The following is a 21353-nucleotide window of genomic DNA, read 5'->3' on the forward strand; positions in this document are numbered from 1 at the left end:
TGCACAAGGTCTCAAACAAGGGCAGCACTGACCAAGATCAGTGAGCTGCCCCAGCCAAAGGGGAAACCAAAACGAGGGAAATAAAATATTCCCCGAACTCACCTACCACTGCGGTGGAGGTAGTTGGTCAATCACCCGGACCTGACAAGGAGGTGGTGATGCCTGAAGTGTTTGACCCCAACGACCATCCTGAACTAAACAATCTGTTAGTAGAAGGTGGTCCTGACAGGGAGGAATTCAGTAAAGGCCAACGTGAGTGCCCATCTCTGGAAGGCCTAAGGAGACAGGCCTGCTCCTCTGCTTGACGGTGAACCTCCTGGGAAGCATCGGATTTATTGGGAAGGTGGACTCCTGAATAGTGAGCCCACAGAGTCTACAGAAGGAGACGGACACGAACAGATGCGTCCCTCTGATCGAATCTGAAACCTGCCAGTACCGAAACAGAACCGGAGAAGCCTGGGTCTGTCTGCATCGGGGACCAGTGAGTAGTCAATACCCTAACCGGTCGCCCTCCTGCAGGAGCCTGTGGCTTTCCATCACTGTTGTAAACAGCAAACCCTTTCCCGCACTCACGCCATGCTTCTGCCCCCAAGTGGAGGCCATGCCTGAGTCACAGGGATTTCTTCACCATCTTTTCGTCCACCTTTCTGAACTGACTGATTTCCTTGAAGAGACTCTCCTTTGCCCGTTGGCGCCCGCGTGTGCAGGTACTTTTGAGTGTAAGGCTCCACTCTTCGTAGGGCTCGGACTTCCTCCTAGTTAGGTGGCCTCGGATGTCGAACTGGGTCTAACGATTACTTGCACTGCCTGTTTTCCTCCCCATCTAGGTGGTCAGCATATTTTGTGCTTCTAACTCTTTAGACCCCTCGGTCTTGTATATATATTGCAGTGATTGTGATGTGTTGGTTTACTGGAGTTTTACCGTGATTCTTTACTATGGTCGATGTTACAAAGGCCTTGTAATAAATGTGTCTATATTTTTAATATAACACCTGTCTGGAGTAATTTGTAAGTGTCCTTGCTTTGTGTGTTCATTGAGGTCTTTCCGTCACCCTCACCCCTCTTGAGACTAAGGGGCTCATTACACGGAATGCGGTAAGGGTTTACCGGTACCGGTAAGGGCACCAGTACCGGTAAACCCTTACCGCCTTACTACGAGGTCCCTTTGCAGGACCCGACCTCAATGGCTGGTTTTACCTTGGTGCTAATTACGGTACCGCAATTTGCGGTACCGTAATTAGCTCATTCCCCATTCCCATAATTCCCTATGGGGGCAAAAATGGGAATGGGGAAGTGCCTTGGTGAATGGGGAATTACCGCACCCACTCACCTTGGAGTACGGCGGTAATTCCGCCATCGACCAAGGCGGACACGGTAAAATACCGCCGGCAACCATGGTGCTAATAGCGCCATGGTTACCGCATACCGTGTAATGAGGCCCTTAGTCTTGACCTCCGCCATCGCTACCGTGATTGGTCTGGCGTGTCCAGAGGTTACCCTGTTCCAAGAAACTAGGCTGGCCTTCTGAACCTCTGCCCGTCCAGGTCAGAGTTACGAAATCCATCTTAACAGTTATACCTTTAAATAACTCTATCAGTGAATACTGGTAAATGAGATAACAGACAAGTCACATTCCTCGGAATGCACTATATTACCTACATTTCAGAATTGTATTACATTTCTTTTTCTTTCAGTCCAAAGTAAATGAATGTGGTTAAACAATTGAAACATATTGTTTTTAATCTGGGATATTGATCGTTCACAGACGAACTGGAATGTGTTTGTTTTAGTCCGTAAGAGTCGGAGAACACATCAGTAAACAGCTGATACGGTCATGTGTTGGTGGTACAGCATCATTTAGCAGATAATGCATTCATCACAATATATTTTATATACATACATATTTATGATATACAGTAGAGCCATAGAGAAAACAAGAAGTAGACGATCTATGAAATGATCGTTGATCGAACGGGAACATTGTACAATTTAAAAAAAAAAAAAAAAAATGAAACTGAACGTTGCCCTTATAGCTTTCTTACCTCTTTCACGTTCAACTTATAAATAAAATGAAAAGTGGTCACCAGTGACAAATTGATAAAAGATGTAAATTCTAAAGCAACCCATCTTTTGCTGATGTCATTTGCAGAACAAAACACGGTTTCACAAAACATGGTATTGTCATTATTAAAACAAAGGTCATATTTTTTTTTTCTGACACTGTTCACGAGGAAATCAGAAGTCCCAGGACTCATAACAACAGTATTCTCAGAAAGGCACCTAGGATATAGTTATTGAAGTTTTAAAGCAGGTTTTAAAGCAGATATTCCCAAAGGTAGGGACTAGAAGTGGAATACCCTTAGCAGTCAAATGGTTAAGGAGCCCAGTTGTGTCATAGTGAAAGGCAAATGTGGCCCTATGCCTCTCACTGGTGGTCTGATTGTGGCTATTGTTAATCTCTGCATCATTCTTGAATGAATATGTACGTGACGCGGACTGATGTGTGGGCATGATGAAAGTTCAATTCACGCTGCCCTGAATAAGCGCAAGGGAAGGCACTGGGCATGGACGCAGTGCAACACATTTTCTTAGTGATAGATCAGAGACTGTGAGACTCTCCCTTTCACTTCACTTGATACCTCGACTTCATTTTTAAAACTTCTCTCCCTCCTTTTATCACTAAAAAAGGCCCACCTCTTTAGCACAAGTTTAAGTTTCATGAGTGGTGAGGATTTTCTTATAACTGTTAACCTCACATAAGAGAAAATGTAGACATGGGTCGGCAGTAACGTCAAATATCCGGCCCCCTATAATTCATCTTTAGACATTTATACTTTTTAGCAACATTTGACTATCTTGCTTCATATGTGTGAGGAATAGCCATCTGGAAAGGAAGCAGAACCCTGTCTTTTTTTGATTTTTAATTTTGTTAGGGAGAATTCTCTGTTTAGGCTGAATATCCTAACCTAGTGAGTCCCCCAGCAGCTTTGCTGGATTTCTGGAGTTTGTTTTTTCCATCCTGCCAAGAGTGGAACTCTTTTTCTCCCACTCTTGGACATGAATGTGTGTAATTCCTTTAAATGTCTATGTGTTCGATGGGCTATGGGGTCTTTTACTCCATAGGGTCTCATATGTTTTTCTATGTGTGTTACACCGCAACCTCCGTGCCGTAACACTGGGGCGCCCTAGCGGACCTCCACCATAGACTCCATACCCGGGGACTGACTACTGTCTCCCCGGGCATGTAAAGTCACCATTCGCTTTACTAGACCTAAATTTACTAACAGAACTAGTACAAACCATCCTATTGTGGACGCACTAGTAGGGGTAATTCGATTACTCCTGGGTCTGTTATTCGAGGGGGCACTGTCCCGTCCCCCCTCATCGAGTTTTGGCTGGTGGCAGTGGAAACTACTTGTTATATTTGACCCCGAATGTAACCCTATGGGATTCTTCCCATTGTTGGAGATTAGTACTTTTTCTCGTTAATCTCTAACATACCACCGGTTTTACTTATCTTAAATAAGTCTATCGGGTGGTATTTTCTGCCAGAACTCGGTTTTTAAAATGGCGTCTGTGTTCGTCTCTGTGACACCTAAACCAAAGGTTGAGCCCTTTGTTCCACTTTTGGCAGGCCTCTACACAGAGGCCCTCCAAAGTGGTGCCATTCTGTCTGGGTACCACAGGGGGTGAGGGAGGGGGTTTAGGCACCGTGGACTGAGTTGCCTTGCCAACTCCAGTCGCACTCTGGTGTGATTGGCCCAAGTGGTGAGCCACCCCGCTCACCACTTAGCGTGTTTTGAGTGACAGCTAGGCTGAATGAATGAGGGTTTTCTGCATAAAAGCAGGGCTTTTGGGACTGGATCTTCAGAAGTCGCCACAGGACCTAAGAATCCGACGAGGGTAAAGCTGAGCCGACCTGCAACGACGACACCTCCGGTGGAACCCTGCTGAACCGACTCACCACTTCCCGACGACAGAGGAGATCTCCCCGCCGGAGAGTCTCTTCCCCTGACTGGTGGGTACAACTAGTCCCCTTTGCTTTTTTTTCGCTCCAGGACGCAGTGGCCGAATTGCCCGTGCAGAGCACCCCGGCAACCAGATAGCCACTACCCCTGTACCGCGACCAAAAGGTGGTGCCTTGTGACAGAGCACTCCGCGACTGTTCTCTTCCCTGGTGGTGCAACGATCTTCAACTTTCCTTCGACGACGAGACCATCTCTTCTCTTGGCAAAGACCCGACGTGCATCCACCAGCAGGAACAACTGCCCCCGCCGGAGCTGTCACTCCACAAACAAGGTATTGTGTTCGCCTGGCTTCCCTTTCTACCGGATAGAGTGAGGTGTCTTAATCCTCGCCTCTCCATTGGGTCGCCTCCAAGCTTCTTAAACTTTCTGTTCTGAACTGGTCCACTCTTTCCATAACAATTTGCGATAAAGACTGGAAGCGCATTTCCACTGAGACACTTTTTGGGACATACCGCCTTGCCTCTCTCCGAGGGGACCTGGCCTCTGAACTTTGTGATCTGCACTAGACCCTGCCTTACTTGCCTTGCATTTGTTCGTAAAAGTGTTGGTGCAGAGTGATTTCATAACCTGCCTTTTCTCTCCCGTCCTAACGAATACTAGAGTGCCATCTAGGTTAAAGCATTCACCTCTGCCTGCAAATAAGTGGTGCTGTTGAACCTAGACTTGTCGAACTATTGTTAGGGGGATTGATTTAGTTATAGTAATTGTAATTGAAGTTGTTTGCCGTATTAGTGCCAGAGTGTTTTCCATAGATGTGTTGTTATAAATAAATACCTTTATATCTTTACACCGAAGCCTTTTTCCGTGTTTGCATGTTCTACTGTGTAGATTGCCCTATTTTGTATACTCCACATACTGCTTAACTCTTCTTGAGAGAAGTCTGACTGCTCAGCCACAGCTACCAAGTGAATCTGTGTGGTACAGACTGCTACCAAGTGGGTTTACTGCCAAACACCTGTAGTCCTAAATCTTTTGCAGTGGTCCCAGAGGGAACTGCACAGGTTTCCGCCTAACAAGTTTATATAATGATGCAGGTCATTCCTTCTCCAAAGGGGTAATCTGCTAACCAGGTCCCCCGTGTTGCAGCTCAATGCCAAAAGCATGGCACACTTGTGGCTGGCTGCATCAGTAGCCTCATCCGCAGCACCGACTCCGCTCATGGCACAGAGCAGGTTCAAAGGTCACAAGATGTCCAATCAACTGCCACAGTGACAGCAAAGTCAATGCAGTACAGGGATGACACATAAGATATGCCCCCTGCACCCTAAAACTATGAAGATCATGAGTACTCCATGCTGGTGGCAGGGTGATTTATAAGAGTGAGCTATGCCTGAGTTTAGGCATAGTGCATGGTGATACTAATGATCGTGGGTGCCCCAGACCAATTGATATTGCACATGTGTCAGCTCCTGTGAGTCAGCTCTGCAGTGGAAGGGAATGTGTATTAGGGTCAGACAGGCCAATACTTCCACCCGGCGAGACAGAAACCCAGAGGAACTAGCCTCTCCTTGATTCTCTTTGTGAGGGCCGATAACCCCTTTCCCCATAGACAGCCGCACAGCAGGCAGCGGTCCTAGGCCCAGGCATCAAAGGAGCACACTCATTCAGGAGGAGTAGCCTCACACTAGAGTGCTGTATGTCAATAGGTATTTTTTTGCGTTGTCAGTAGGAGTTAACAGTGTGGGAGTAGGATAGGCAGGAGTGTTCTGGACAATGGAAGAAGCCTTGCAATATTTTGTTTCTCGCTGTCTCTCTTTTCCTTTCCTGTCTCCTTCACTTCCCCTGGATCAAAGTACTTTGGGTGCAAGATCAAGAGAGCAAAGTCCACCTAGGCCAGGGGCAGGGATGAGTCCCCTAAAGCAGGCTAGCTTAAGGCCTATCGCCTGAGGACTTGTTTCCTTAAAAGAAGGAGTCTTGCACCCCTTCAACAGAATACCAACAGTTCCTCAAGGATCCTTTAAGGCAGAAGAGACGTTCTGGGAACTCTCAGCTGGACTTCCTTTGAGACAGTTGCACTGTCCAGAGCACTCTGCTGGAGTTGAAGAAGATGTCATCCAAGAAGAAGGAAGATCTGTCCCCTAACCGCTGCCCGGGTCTTTTGGTAGTGACCAGCACTCTGGACCAGTACCAACCAATCTGTAACAGAGCTTTTGTACCAGAAGTACAGACTCTGAAGGGAAGTATCCTGTCCTTGAGCCCTTTACAAAGGCCTCCCAGAAACCTGGAGGGCCATACCAGCTGAAACTCCCTGTTCTGCCACACTGAACTGGTCACTCTCTATTCCCCACATCGTGAAATAGAGGAAAGGTACTGGTATCTGCTTTCCTCCATCCAGCCAAATGGTTACATTGAATCTCAATCAGTTTAACAGAATCGTGTCCTAGCAGAGCCCATCAACTGCCATGCCCGAAGCATTGGCTCAACACCGAAAACCAATCTGAATCTCTGGATGGTCACTCGCCGATCCTACCTGGAGGTCACAACGGAGCTTGCCCAGCAAGCCCAAGAACCGCTGCCTCATTGCTTGCACAGCAATGTCCCCATGATCACCACTTCATGACTGCACCAGCTGAATCGACCCGCTGTAGTGTCACTCGCCTACTGTTAGGAAAGATTTCATAATTGTATGTAATTTTCCCTCCATGTGGCAACCTCCAAACTTTTTGCTGTTGTTTTACACCATAATCTAGACTTTGCCAGAGAAGTGCAGCCTTCCGCCGCCCTCCTCTGGGCTTTCCCTCAATTTTTATGGGGAAACTGACATGCCCTTAAGACAGTCAGTACTGGGAGACTTTGTTTCCCTTAGTCCTTTCCTCATGTTGCAGCTTTTGTGCAACATGAAACAAGAGTGCACCGTAACTTACATTTCCGTGCTAGTCATTCCAAAGGCCCTAGAAACTCTCGCTGGACTTATTATGTACTGTGCAAGTGTGTCACGGATGGGACTGGTGGCATCTATTGTTTCTCTTGTGTTTTGAACCCTTTATCGCCATGTTATCCGCGCTTGCCACGTTTGGCACAAATGAGTGGTCTGGCTCCAAAATGGCCATGCCACGAGGTTCTTTGTCCTGTCCCCTGACCGTCTTGCCCCTTCACCTCTCACCAGGTCGAGCAGACCCGGGGCAGTCCTTATTTGGTCATGCACTTTCCCGCGAAACACAACGCTTTCACAGGCTTCTGCATGCCTTGTGTGTGCCTCCAGGATGTGGGCTGGGATGTCTGGTCCCAATACACATCATGGGTGCCAGAGAGTCTAGAGTGTCCTGAATGCCTGGGACCACCATGGTCCGTGATAGGTCCACGTATGGTGTGAGTGTTTGTGAGCAGATCTCCCATTGGGACCTCTCCGTTTTGGCGCGAAGGGAACTTTGGATAAGAGGAGGCCGAAAACACCCCTACCATGTCGATCTCCTGAGTTCACACCGAACAAGGGATAAGGAGCCAAGTATCCTGCAACAGGAAGCTGAGTCGAGGAACCGCTGGTGACCCGCTGAAGGTTTGGCACCCTGAACTGCTGTCGTCCTGCAAGACCCCTCTGCATCTGATCGTCCTAGAAGGTCTGCAAAGGTGCTTCGACCCTTTGGAATAGTGGGATCAACTATTCCTGGCACCTTCATCAAACCCTGCAAGTAACCCTCTTGGGAAGTGTCCCTGGGCCAACCAATGGGCTGACCAGCTTATGCAGGACGCTTTGCTCTGTCACTGCCGCCGTTTCGGGGAAGCCCTCGAAACTTGGTTTACTGCTTGCTCTGCGTCCACGGCACCCTCACACTGAATTCGTACACTTGGCATTCCCAGGTCTGAAGTGAGACGAGTGCGCCCGGACCAGAGTAAACGCGGTTGCCGTGTTGCCCTGCTGTGGTAACAACCTGTGCACGTCCGCTGCATTTGGGACACCCTCTACCCTGCATCCTGCTACGCAGAATTTACACGGTGTCGAGACGTCCTGATCATCGCAGCTGAACCTGCCAGCAACGTGAACGGAACTGGAGAAGTCTGGGTCTGACTGCGTCGGGGACTGGCGAGTAGTCCATACCACAACCGGTGGCCCCTCGCGCAGGAGCTCATTTCTTTTCTACCGCTGTTGCGAAAGAGCAACTCTATCCCGCACTCTCACCCTGCCTCTGCCCACCAGTGGAGGCCTTGCTTGAGTAGTGGGGACTTGTTCTGCATCGCTTCATTCACCTTCCTGAACTGCCTGATATTCTTGAAGAGGCCCTCCTTTGTCCATTGGCACCAGCGTGTGCAGGTACTTTTGAGCATAAAGCTCCTCTCTTCGTAGGGCTCGGACTTCCTCCTAGTTAGGTGCATTTCGGATGTCAAACTGGGTCTAATGATTACTTGCACTGCCTGTTTTCCTCCCCATCTAGGTTGTCTACATATTACGTGCTCCTAACTCCTTAGACCCGCGGTCTTGTATCTATATAGTATTGATTGTGATGTGTTGGTTTATTTTAGTATTATTGAGATTCTTTGCTATGGTCGATGTTACAAAGGCCTTGTAATAAATGTGTCTATATTTTTAATATAACACCTGTCTGGAGTAATTTGTAAGTGTCCTTGCTTTGTGTGCTCATTGAGTTCTTTCCGTCACCCTCACCACTCTTGAGACTTAGTCTTGATCGCCGCCATCGCTACGCTGATTGGTCTGGCTTGTCCAGAGGTTACCCTGTTCCAAGAAACTAGGCTGGCCTTCTGAACCTCTGCCCCTCCAGGTCCGAGTTCAGAAATCCATCTTAACACCTACCTCTGCCAGCGTTTAAAGCCTGACTTGGCCTGGCCAATGTCGAAGCATTCTTAGGACCGCCCAGAGCTGCTGCACTTGAACCTCCACCATTCGTCCGCACTAAGCAGCTGCATTTAACCCTGCTTGAAGCCAGCATGCTGCAAGGGCCTGTGCGATCCTACGTACTTGACTGAGCCCGATCAGCTTGAATCAACCTAAACCAAGAACCAAATTCGGCTAATGTAAAACTAAACTGCCACCTTGGTCCACTTGGGCCCTAGAAACTGGTTAGGTCACAATCGTCCCTGTCTTCACCAAGATATCCTTTAGGTAGTACATTTCCTACCACCCCTGGAACTAAGCTTGAAATGCTACTTTCGCCAGTCTGTCACATCTTCTCTGTCTTTCCTCTGGGATGGGTTTTTGTACAGTAATCGCTTTTCGTTCTACTTGCAGATGCTTTGTTTTTATTAAAGCGTTTATATTTGTATAGAATTTGATTTGACATTCCCTTTATTTTGGACAGTGATACTGTGTTGCTTTGGTCACTACTCATTCACCTTCAAACCCCTCTTAACAGTATGGCCTGGCCTCGGCCCACATTATCACAAAAGTCAACGGAGGTATATCTCTTGATTGTCCCTGCTTTACCTTTATGATTGCATTGTGTTTTGGTTTGTAGACGTTTGAGGGCTGAGTGGGACATTTTACCTCTACTCATCCTTGTACTCCTGTGAGGCAGAATCCAATTCATCACAATATGATGAAAGATTTTTCACACTAATAATCTTTGGATAGTGTGGTGACTGAACTCACCTGATTGGTTAGCGATGCTTCCATCGAGACAAGGTAGACAGTAGAAGCAACAGGTGGGACGTCCAGCAGCAACTGATATCCTGTGACCTGGAGAGCAGCTTTCACTGCAGACTGACCTAGGAACCTGTGTCTATGTGTGAGAGAGAGAGAAAAAAGGGAGAGGGAAAGTCAAGAGAGAGGGAGAGAGAAAGTTTGAAATTAAAATATTTTTATATCACATTAGCCAAATACCATAATGCATTGTGAGAGCATCTCTCTAACCCGTCTCGCCATGAACAGTTAAAATAGTGTCAGGGATATCATTTGGGGATCAGCAGGGGTCACATCTGCGACCCCTGTGTTCTCCCTTACTACCCCTGCCATCTCCATTATTACCCCTGTAAAAGAAAACGGAAGTTCCTGGCATATCGGGGGTGCCCACAGCACCTGGTGGTGCAGGGCCCTGCCACACCAGGTCAGTGAGTGCGCCGGCGCAGTCTTCACCCATTCGGGTGAAGGCTGGGCTGGGGCTTGTAGCGTGAAAGGGAAGCGCTCAGCAGGGGTTGGAGCTGACCTTGACATGTGCCACGTGTCACATGCCATGTTCAGCTCCAATTCCTTCTCACATAAGACATGATGCCCTGAGAACCCGTTACAGCAGTGATTGGGTGTGAATGAAACATCCTAGACTAAGGGGGAATGGGAATCCCCTGCTCTACTCAATCAATAAAGGTGCAATGGTTTTGGGCACAGTTGTAATTCGGGAAGACGGACCGAAGTGGAGTCACTATCAGCATGCTAAGTGCCACACGGATGATCTGAAAAAGAACTTGTGCTTGGAAGTATCAGAAAGAATGCAAGAGATTGACTTAATGCTATTGCCAAGTCAAGGTAACAATGCTGAGACACTGATTATCGCTGAAAGTGGCAAAGATACAAGCTCACAAGCATCAAGCAGAATGCACGTGAACTCGCAAGTGATGAGACCAGGAGCACCAGCAGTGGCAACCAGTGCTGATTGCATAATTGAAGTCGAGACTAATGTGGCTAGGAATACAGCAGAGCACGCCAGATCTGATTATGTGGCTACGGCGCAGAGCAGTCATCAGGCCATCTAATCCTAGGTGGCTGGTGAAAGCTATGTTCAAGGACATTGTGATGGGTTATCTTGCCTAAGGTTTGGAAGCGCAGGCAGAACCAATCCCTGGGTTTGCCTCGAGCCGACCTTGTGATGTCCGGTGCAGGATGTGCATCTTGTGTCCTGCAACCGTCAATCACAGGGAGTGGTGAAGGAACGGGAATGTGCAGAGATGACCTCCTGTGCGCAAGCCCTTGTCGTCATTCCTTTCACTATTAAACCTAGGTTCCACTCACTGTGGTACAAGTGTCTTCAGTACTACAAATGGCATCCACACTCTTTGCCTGCCTTGCTTCCTAATTCATTCAATAAGTGGTGCCTGCTGCAACCTTTGCCCATAAAGCAGATGGGCTAAGACTATACAATCCAATACTGATCGAAGGATTGCACCACGTGATGGAACAGCAAGACAGTTAATAGTATCCATCTGCAAATTCACAAACATGGCAAGTCATTCCAGTCAGCATTGATTAGGAAACCTCTCAGCCAAAACCTTAAACAAGAAACACATATCTAGGTTATATGCACACTGATTCTTTTGATCTGTTTGATATTATACAAGAAGGACATTCTGTCCCTTGCAATGTACACATGTGTGATCATTATAGATCTACAATATAAAAAGAGATTGTTTACAAGAAAAACAATAACGTTTGTCCTGTTGATGGTCTCCAGAATGCTGACCTGAGGATACTTTCCGCCCCAGTGGATAGCACTTCTGTTAATGGTGAGTTGATGACCCATGGGGGCAATGGCATCGTAGGTGCCCACTCTCACAAAGCTGCTGGTGTTACTGGAGGTCATGTGCCAATACAACAGATCAAAGAAAGGTCGGGAGTTTCCATGTGCATCAAAGAATGGCTCGTCCTCAGCAGTGTTCCTTGTCCGGGCATTCTTCACATAGTGCAACATCTGCCCACAAAGGAAGTCATGTTATAATTGATAGAGTAATTTAAAAAAAAAAATACATGAATTAGCATGGGGGAATCAAAGGCTTGAATTCAACAGAATTGTGAACTTTGGTCTTAATGTTTTTTGTGCACTGGTTCAAGCAAATGCAATGGAGCAGGTCGTTTTTTGCAGTAATGTTGTTAGTGTTTATTGTTATAAGTAATGACAGTTTTTTCTTGCATTGTCTTTGTGTTCTGCAACATGTTTTTCAAATATTTACTTTAATCAATATGGGTGATTGATCAATTTATTTGTGGTTTAGATTATAATTTGAGGGGTTCTCCATGTTGAATGCTTGTATTTGTCCCTGTAAAGTGTTGTTTACCATATAGCGTTTTCTTTGGTTTCTAGGTAGGTTCCAACATGTATAGCCCTACTCATAACGATCTTTGCTTGAATGTGGCTATACAGGTCTTGTGTCGCCCATTTGCTGTACACTCATGACTCCAGAACGGGTACATGACAGCTGTCTTCCAACTTTGAGGAGTCCCCTGGGGATGGTATCTTGGGACCTCTTCACTCTCAGCTGCTTTCACCACACCCCCTGCCTTTGCACTAACCCCACCCTCAAACAGTCCATCCTCATACAACAGCTCTATGACACCCTTGGAATCTCAGAGTGGGCACTGGATTGGGTGATCTCATTCCTGACTGACAGTCCCTCCCAGGTCATCCTGCACTATTTCTCCTCTCCTAGCTCTACCTCCACCTATGGCATTACCCAGAGCTCTAACCTCTCACGCTGGCTCTTTAACATCGATCTCGCTTCCCTTGCTCCTTATCTCCACTTTCTCCCTCACTTCCAGTGTTATTCAGATGACACCCAACTCTTCTTCAAACCTCTGTCTGATACGCCCCCTACTTCCGCTACCATTCTCGAATGCTTATCTGCTATCCAGTACTGGTGTGCCTCTGCTTCAATGCCAGCACGATTGAGATCCTTTCTATTGTGACTCCCATTCCCTCTTTCCTCCCTTCACTCTGGCCACCATCTATGGGCTCTCCCCCTTCTCCTGCATCTGAAGCCAGAAACCTTGGAGTCCTCTTCAACTCCTCTCTTTCTTTCCTCCCTCACATCCTGGACCTTGCCAAGAAGGACCATTTCAACTCCACTTCCTCCGAGGTATCCTTCCTTTCCTCACTTTTCCCCAGATTGTCTCTAGAGCTCTCGTACTACCTTGGTTTGACTACTGCAACAGCGCTGTCTTTAATCTACCCTATTCCTCTTTCCACCCCTTCCAGCTTGTCCAGAAAAGGACTGCAAGACTTATCCTTGGCCTCAAGCCCAGGGACCGTATCTCTCCAGCCCTAAAATCCCTCCACTTGCTCCTGATTGCTGCACGGATCAAATTCAAATCCCTCTGCATGATCCATAAGGCTGTCTGGGGTCGAGTACCAATCTACCTACAACTTGCTCTGACCAAATACATTCCTTCCAGATCTTTATGCTCTTCCGGCTCCAACTCTCTATGTGTCAGGTGCTTTTCTAAGTAACAAGCTTCTGGCTGGCAGATATCTCTCCTCCGCTGGCTCCCTTCTCTGCAACAGCCTCCCCCTTCCTCTCCGACTTGAGCCAGATCTCCTCAAATTCTGGAGACTTTCCTCTTCACCTCCTCCTTCCCCCTCTCACTCCTGTGCTAATACCCCTCAGTTGATGAGGTTGGTGGCCTGGGACCTTATATGTCCTTCTGAGTCCCGGCCTTCCGGCAATTGCCCTAGCCTTACGTCCCATTCCAGCACTTGCCTTTGTGCACCCACTGGTTGTGTTCTCACAGGCCTGCACTTATTATTGGCAGTTGATCACTCTGTACTAAGCTCTGCCAGGTACTCACTGTTGCACACGGCTGACTCCTTGGCACTTCCCTCTGTGGAACTCCTAGCACTTATCCCCTCCCTGTCCCTCTCTTCCTCCCTGCACTTGCACATTCTGAATGCTCACAAAGCCTAGTTGGACCGGCCCTTTCCTGTTCATCAGTTTATTCTTTTTGCTCTTGTTACCATGTTCCCTCCCCTTTGCCCTGTGGGCGCTTTGAAAAACAATTTCTTGATGTATAAGTGCCTTACAAATGCACAGTAAATACATACATAAATCCCACAGCCCCACCAAGGCATAACCCTGTTCTGCTCACTCCCCTAATCTCCTCAGGCAGTAGTCTGTAACCCCCATGACAAAGTGGTACAAAGCTACTGAGGAATTCTTATACACACTGTCCAGCCAACCGTAGCCAGAAGGCCCTACATCGCCCTGCTGGTTAAATATCTGGGGATTGGGTGCTCTCTACAACCTGCAAGGAACCCTCTTTTAGATTTGTGGCTTTGGAAAGTGCCTCACCTTCAAAACATCATAAGCCCCTTCTTGGTAACAATTTTGACTACAGACTTAAGAGCAGCCCTAACCCAGTTTCCTTTGCATGACCAAAAGCAGATCCCTAAGCCGACATGCTCCACAGGAAGAGTGGCAGTCACTTCAAACCTTGACCTTGGATTACTCCTCTGCTTAATGAATCTACCTTGGTGACAGTGGCACCTTACTTCTACATCTATCTAATTAAGATTAAGAAAATGTGTGTCCAGCATGTCTTCTAGCACTCTGACTCGCCCCTGCATGTGGTTGCTGATTTCTAAGACAACTCTGACCTTGTGCCCACCCTTGCATTGCAGCAAATTGTCTTAAACCTTGCCTGCTTCCATGTGGTCTTTGGAAATACTGGGTCACATCCAAAGCATCAACACGCCCCCATGCAAACCAAAAACATATCCGAAGACCAACCTTTCCGCAAAGCTCCATGTCCACCTCCGACACAACATCCATCACACCAGCGATTCTGCGCTACGTTCCACGTAAGTAACGGCTGCCACCTAGCTACTCTGTGTGAGGTTCCATGTAAATAATGGCTGCACCCCAGCTACTCTGCGTGAGGTTCCACATAAGTAACGGCTGCATGGCAGCTACTCTGCGCGAGACCCGACATAAGTAAGGGCTGCAAACCAGCTACTCTTTGTGAGGTTCCACGTAAGTACCGCCGGCACCCCAGCTACCTGGCACTAGGCCCCGCGTAAGTAACGGTTGCACCCCAGAAACTCTGCGTGAGGTCCCACGTAAGTAACAGCGGCACCACAGCTACTCTGCATGAGGTTCCATGTAAGTAATGGCTGCATCCCAGCTACTCTGTGCGAGGTCTCATGTAAGTAACGGCTGAACCCTAGCTACTCTGTGTGAGGTTACACGTAAGTAACAGCGGCCAGAGGCGTAGACAGGGTAGGGTCTGAGCGGGCAATTCCCACCCAAAATCTGTAAATGCCCACTCAGCAGCGCTGTGTGGGCATTCACAGATGTTAATCTCACTTCAATGGGCCCAACTACATTAGCATCAGGCCCCATTTGTTAGACAATCCTGGCTACGCCTCTGACGCCGGCACCCCATCTACCTTGCATGAGGTCCCACGTAAGTAACAGCGGCACCACAGCTACTCTGCATGAAGTTCCATGAAAGTAATGGCTGTACCCAAGCTACTCTGCACGTGGTCCCACATAAGTTACGGATGCACCCCCGCTACTATGCCTGAGGTTCCACGAAACTAATGTCTGCATCCCTCTGAACCACCCCCCCACTCCCACCGCACACAATCTGCTGGGACATACCCCAGCTGCACATCAGCCCTCTCAGGTGCAGACACCACCCACCAGCCCTCCTTACCTCAGCCACTACCCCAGGCAGCCCTCACACCACTCACCAAACCCCCTCACCTCTGACACTACCCCAGGCAGCCCTCACACCACCCATCAGACCTCCTCACCTCTGCCACTACCCCAGGCATTCCTCACACCACCCACCAGCCCCCATAACCTCCGACACTACCTTAGGCAGCCCTCGCACCACCCACCAGCCCTCCACACCTCTGCCACTACCCCAAGCAGCCCTCACACCACCCTCCAGCCCCCTCACCTCCAACACTACCCCAGGCAGCACCCTGACAGCACGCCCCTCTGCCCACACCACCCTCACCTCCAACACTGCCCCCAGGAAACCCCCTCAAGTCCACATGTCCAGCACCAGCCCTCCTCACCTCTGACATCAACCCAGGCAGCCTGCTGACAGTACACTCCCCTCCCCACACTGCCCTCACCTCTGATACTACCCCAGACACCACCCTCACAGTACTCCACGCTCCCCACACAACCCTCATCTCCGACAATGCCCCCAGGCAGCCCCCTCAAGTCCACACACCACCCACCAGCCCCCTCACCTCTGATATTACCCCAGGCAGCCCCCTGACAGTACACTCCCCTCCCCACACTGCCCTCACCTCCGACACTACCCCAGACACCACCCTCACAGTACTCCACCCTCCCACACTGCCCTCCCCTCTGACTTTGCCCCCATACATCCCCCTCAAGGCCAGACACTACACACCAGCCCCTTTCACCCACGGCACCAACCCAGTCTGACCCTGCCACATCACCCCCCTAACAGTGCAATAGTGCACATCAACTTACCTCAGTTCTACTGGCCTGCCAGAAGCACACAGGCCACATACACACCCATATACCCAACAACCGGGTGCTATGATGCAGAATGCAGGTTTTTAACTCATCACCAGACTCTCTGGTACATCACAGCCAGTTGCACAGCAACAGGACAGCTGAATTAAGCAGCAGCTACACAGTGAAACCACCATGTACACATCATACTGTAAAACAATATGCTGCAATGTGGCGTATCATTGTCATTGCAATTGCGTCAAACTGCTGTTGGTAAATGATCTAGGAGGAGAGTAGTCCAAGACATCCCTGGCAGCACAGTGGCACATGTGATGTCAGTTCATAGTAGCAAACAACATGCAATTAACCAATGAACTGAGGCCGGAAAGCACAGAATTCTGAGCCCCTGCAACCAACATAATTTGAACAGGAATGTTTTGGGGTGATACAAAGCAATTTTGAGAGTGTGTGAGCCAAGCAGACGTATGATGTGCACAGCCACATATACCCAAGCCTACAGGTGATGAAGAAGCAATACAGTGTCAGAGGTGCTGAATGTCATGAGACCACACACTGTTTGGAAGTTGATGTGTTTTGGTGGGTGGCCATGCATTGTGAGGCTCCCCACAACACCCCCATCATAATTGTAGAGCGTATGCCACCCCCCCACAGTTTGTCCCCCAACCAACGTCAGAGTCACACAAGATATGCATAGCAAAATAAAAGTCACAAAGAGAGAACAACTGTGTGATGAACGAGAAACTGTATTCACAATATATACATTAGCAAAAAGGAAAACATGAACCAAACAAAAAAACACAAATTCAACTATTTACATGGGCAGCAGGCTCAATACTCTGCCATTAAGTCCTCCAGGGCAGAGTCACATTCATCGTCCTCTATTTGGAGGCGGGACACTGTCCGATCCTGGATGCCTTGTAGGCAGTCACTCATCCTCCTATTCTCCTCCGTCCGTGCATCGGTGCATGCCTCCTCCAGAATCTCAACCCGCCTCAGTAGCCTTCTTTCCACCACCTCTGGCCTGGCCCTGGCAACCTGTGCCACTCTAGCCCGGTGCCGCTCCACCATCAGCTGCATTTGCAAATCCATCCACACACAAACCATATGCCTGAACCGGTGGCTCTTCTCCTGCTAGTTGTCCAAACATTGCTGATTCGCTTGCCTCCCCGATGTTGCTGGGCCCTGCGTTCCTTGCCCCTGGACAGTCCTATAGTGCTGCTACCTAGCGAAGCATACCCTGGACATGCACCCAGCCATCTGGGTGTTACACGATGGGGGGGGTAAAGTACCAGTACTGTTATGATGTAGCAGCTGCCCACTGATGCCTCTTCCTGTGCACGTGCCTGGGCAGGCCCAACAACCACATCTGCTGTACTTTTCCTGACTTCCACCTTAGGCAGAGCAATATGTGTAGGTGTGGGTGGTGTGGGTAGGACTAGTTGGAGAGGGGAGGGGGCTGTGATGGGCAGTGGTAAGGAAGGCCCCCCGGAGGATGACTGGGGCACACAGGAGGGAGTGGAGGAGGGGGCAGCTGATTGTGCCAGCACACAGAGACAACCTGATGGCAGCGGGCCTCTGTCCCTGCCCATGGCCTACAGCTACTGAAGAGTACCCCTCCACAACAACCTCCTGGATAATACCCCAAGCAGTTCCACCTGAGGAACTTGCACTCCCACTGCCAAATCAACCTCTGGAGATGCAGACTCCAGTCAGGCTGCCTGGGGTCTGTGCTTTTGCCTGCTGACTTTGTCCCTGCCCTTCTGCTCCACAACGATGCCTCAGCCATCTTCACGAGCTGCAGTAACTGTAGAAAATGCCCCCAAAAACATTGACATCAGTAAATGTCATCAATAATTAACAAGTGCGCTCATTCATCATGTCACAACCATGAATTGACACACACACAGAATGCACACGTGCATGTAAGTGCCCTGGCAAACAGCATTAAAAATGTGGCATGATTGTAGTGCGAAGGCTCAATCACAGTCATGAACCATGCACATGTGAACAAGGCACATTGTACAGTGCCCAACAACACATCTCATACAACAGGCAAGGCGCCACACCTATCATCAACCAACACAAGAACTACCTTGAGCCATGGTCATGGAGACAGCATCAGGTCACCTGCCCACACAAACCCAGTTACCAATGTCCACATGCCACAGCATGACCTGCAAGCAAGCAACATGTACCACCAGCCATGCCAGACATCAAATTGCACATGTCAGTTGGCCAACCATAACTATAATTGCATGTACACACATACACTTGTCTTTCGAATCCAGTGGAATGACATGTTACATCCCAGTCCCGGAGGCATCAATGCATGAACCCCACACATGCGGGCATCAAAGCACATGTGTCACTATCATCAGATGTGCCTGCATGAATGCACTGCCAGTTGTGCCACATATCGACTTGGACATCATGCACGTCACTCACATGCCCACAACATAGCATGTCCACATTGGTCATGTCCAGGCACTTTCTCTATGCTTAGACACTGCATGTGCACAACAACAACAATACATGAATGGACAATCCGGCAATCGTCATGCAATTAGCAACATACAATGTCTGACGTCACAAATGGCCTACATCGTGAGTCACCAATCAGCTGCATCTCACAACACACACAAGCCACAAACAGGATGTGGCATCTGCAAACATGCATGCAACATACATGCCTTAAGAGCATTGTCTCACATAAGTACCCACAAGCACAGAGACGGGAGTGGAGGTCCGGGTGGAACTTACCCGCAGCTTCATGTGGCTGAACTGGTGGCAGCCAGCATGGTACACCTCCATGGTTGGTTCCGTGGAGAGGGCTGCCTGCACCTTGGTATGGCTGTGGGTCTTGTGATTGTCCCATTGTTTCCAGACTGTCTCCTTGGGCCGGACGGCCACCCCCTCCGTGTTGATGACAGCAGTGATGTCATTGCAGATCCTTTGCCTTGCATTGGTGCCAAGATGCAAAGCTTGGTTTTGCTGAAGTTGGCAGCCCTCTGCCTCAACGTGGGGGTGCTGCTCTCCCCAGAGAACATGGATGGGGCTGGAATGGCACACCCAGGGCAGGTATGGGCTTCCTGAGTCCTGGGTAGGTTTAGTGGGGCAACAGTGGTGTTGGTAGAGGTGGAAGACCTGGAAAGTACAGCAGAGGTGGTTGCAGGGCCAACGCAGGAGTCCAGGCAAAAGTGGGGCAGCAGGTATACCAAGACAGTGCAGGTTGCAGGGAGGCCCTCAGTCTTGAGCAGGCAACAGCACTATGGGACTGATGAGGCCAAGCAGGGCCAGAGGAGGCAAAATCAGCAGCAGTTTAGCCAGGAGGAACAGTGGTGTGCGTCTTGCACCTGCAGCATCCCATAGCAGAGTAACAGTACTAAATGGGTAAGTTACGTCCTGCGTGCGGTGACACTGCACACCTACACAACACGCCTACATGGCTCACAGCAATGACACTGTTAGATAAGTCAAGCGAAGCACATCACTAGTTGTGCGTGAAGGTTACGATCTGGAGGAGTTACAGAGTCGTATGTGTATTTTGCTACAGAAACCTTACCATTATGTATCGCACACCCAATTTTCTTTGGGGGTGTGTTTGCCTCCGCGCATACACGCATTTTTTTGTGTACTTTCTGAGGCATCCAGTGTGTTGCGTATGCATATTTTTGATATCTGGGTGCCACTGCGTATTGTGTACCACTTTTTCAGTTATCGGAAGCTTCCCAGGTACCGCATAAGCAAAAGTTTTTGTTTAGGGCTGTCACTGCGTATCGTGTACTGCTTTTTCAGTCATCAGAAGCTTTCTGGGTAACGCATATGCAATTTTTGTGTTTTTGGGTGGTGATGCGTATCGCGTATCATTTGTTTTCCCTTTTTGGGTACATTTGAGCCTTGCTGGACTGCACATCCATGTCATACATCAGGTAGATGGTTCTCTGACTCACATTGCCTAGGACAACAACTTGGTGTGCCTCCCATTCAACCCTTATACCTGTGAAATGAGTGGAAAGGTCACAAGTGGGAAATGGGGGCAGACGGGGTCAGGGTGGGGGACACCGGCAACATCCCCGGAGGGTCGGGGACATGGTGTGGAGACATCTACCCCAGTCCCAGGAGGACATGGCAACCCCCAGTTCAATGCTGGCCCGGCACCTTGATGCAAACGGGGTTCCAGCCAGACAGGGGCAGCTCCAACACCCTGCGCCACTCTTGGCTTGAAGGGACGCTCTGCACAGCAGGAAGAGGCTCAACCCCAACACACGCCACAGGACACTTGCCCGTAGAGGAAGAAGAACGTCACTGATGAGGAGCTCCAGATTTCTTTGACTATGTAACCAATCACCATTGTGACATGTGCCTGTATGGGGGGAGCACACATTCATTCGCACAACGTATGCCACATTGGCAGCATATCACGGACTAAATAAACACCTTAGGAGTGGAAATTTGCACAGCGGAACAGGTTGAGAAGTGCTGGAATTATCTCAACCGTTGCACCAAACACAAGCTGAGTGTCTACCTGGCCTCTGCAATGGCAACTGGAGGTGGTCAAGCAGAGGAGGAGCAGCTGACTGTGCATGCCCATTCATCCTCATTGAGCAGGTGTAAAACGTGGGAGGCCTGGAAAATTATGAGGACACATCAGGTAATTGTCGGTCATTGAGCCTCCTGTGTTTTGCCAGTGATGCACCATCCACATCATTTGTGTATTGGAACATCTGGCTGCATTTGTTTGACAGCCCAGGGTAAAGCATGTCCTGTGACGTACAGACTCATGTCAATTGGCCATCATACTGGGCGTAGCCCATGTGGCTGCCATTTGGGGCACCTGACTTTGTGACAGGACACATCCCCCACAGGGTACTCCCCCGGCAAATGTGCAAAATGTGACACTTACAAGTACTGTTCAGTGCTACATTCTTGTTGCGTTTCACTCTGCACTGCTAGACCAGTGCATGCAGACAAAGTTTAATTTACACACCAACTCATGCAGAGTTGCATGTTCCATTTGTCACCTGCTCCTATGGGTTTCCTTGTCACGATGCAGATCTTCTAAGCTGTCTGTCAAGGCACATTGTTGTGTTCCCAGAGTGTAAGTGTCCACAGACCACATTCACATTGACTCAATTCCAGTGACACAGAGAGCCTACTTGTTGTGATTCATGCTCCCTCTTAACCTCACACACTCTGGGCCCACTCCATGTA

General features: G+C 49.0%; 1 protein-coding gene across 1 annotated transcript in view; it reads right to left on the bottom strand.

Annotated features, from left to right (window-relative positions):
* Nucleotides 1–18953, bottom strand: part of LOC138568719 (vomeronasal type-2 receptor 26-like) — a 43070-nt gene extending 24117 nt beyond the window's left edge. Inside the window, exons 1-3 of the mRNA XM_069646502.1 lie at nt 18903–18953; nt 11372–11599; nt 9571–9700 (exon numbers count right to left, since the gene is read on the bottom strand). Of these exons, the coding sequence (XP_069502603.1) occupies nt 9571–9700; nt 11372–11599; nt 18903–18953 (409 nt within the window). The remainder of the gene's footprint in view (nt 1–9570; nt 9701–11371; nt 11600–18902) is intronic.
* Nucleotides 18954–21353: the final 2400 nt, after the last annotated feature.

This window comes from Ambystoma mexicanum, chromosome 2q, assembly GCF_040938575.1.
Source record: "Ambystoma mexicanum isolate Mex_15411 chromosome 2q, UKY_AmexF1_1, whole genome shotgun sequence".
NCBI lineage: Eukaryota > Metazoa > Chordata > Amphibia > Caudata > Ambystomatidae > Ambystoma > Ambystoma mexicanum.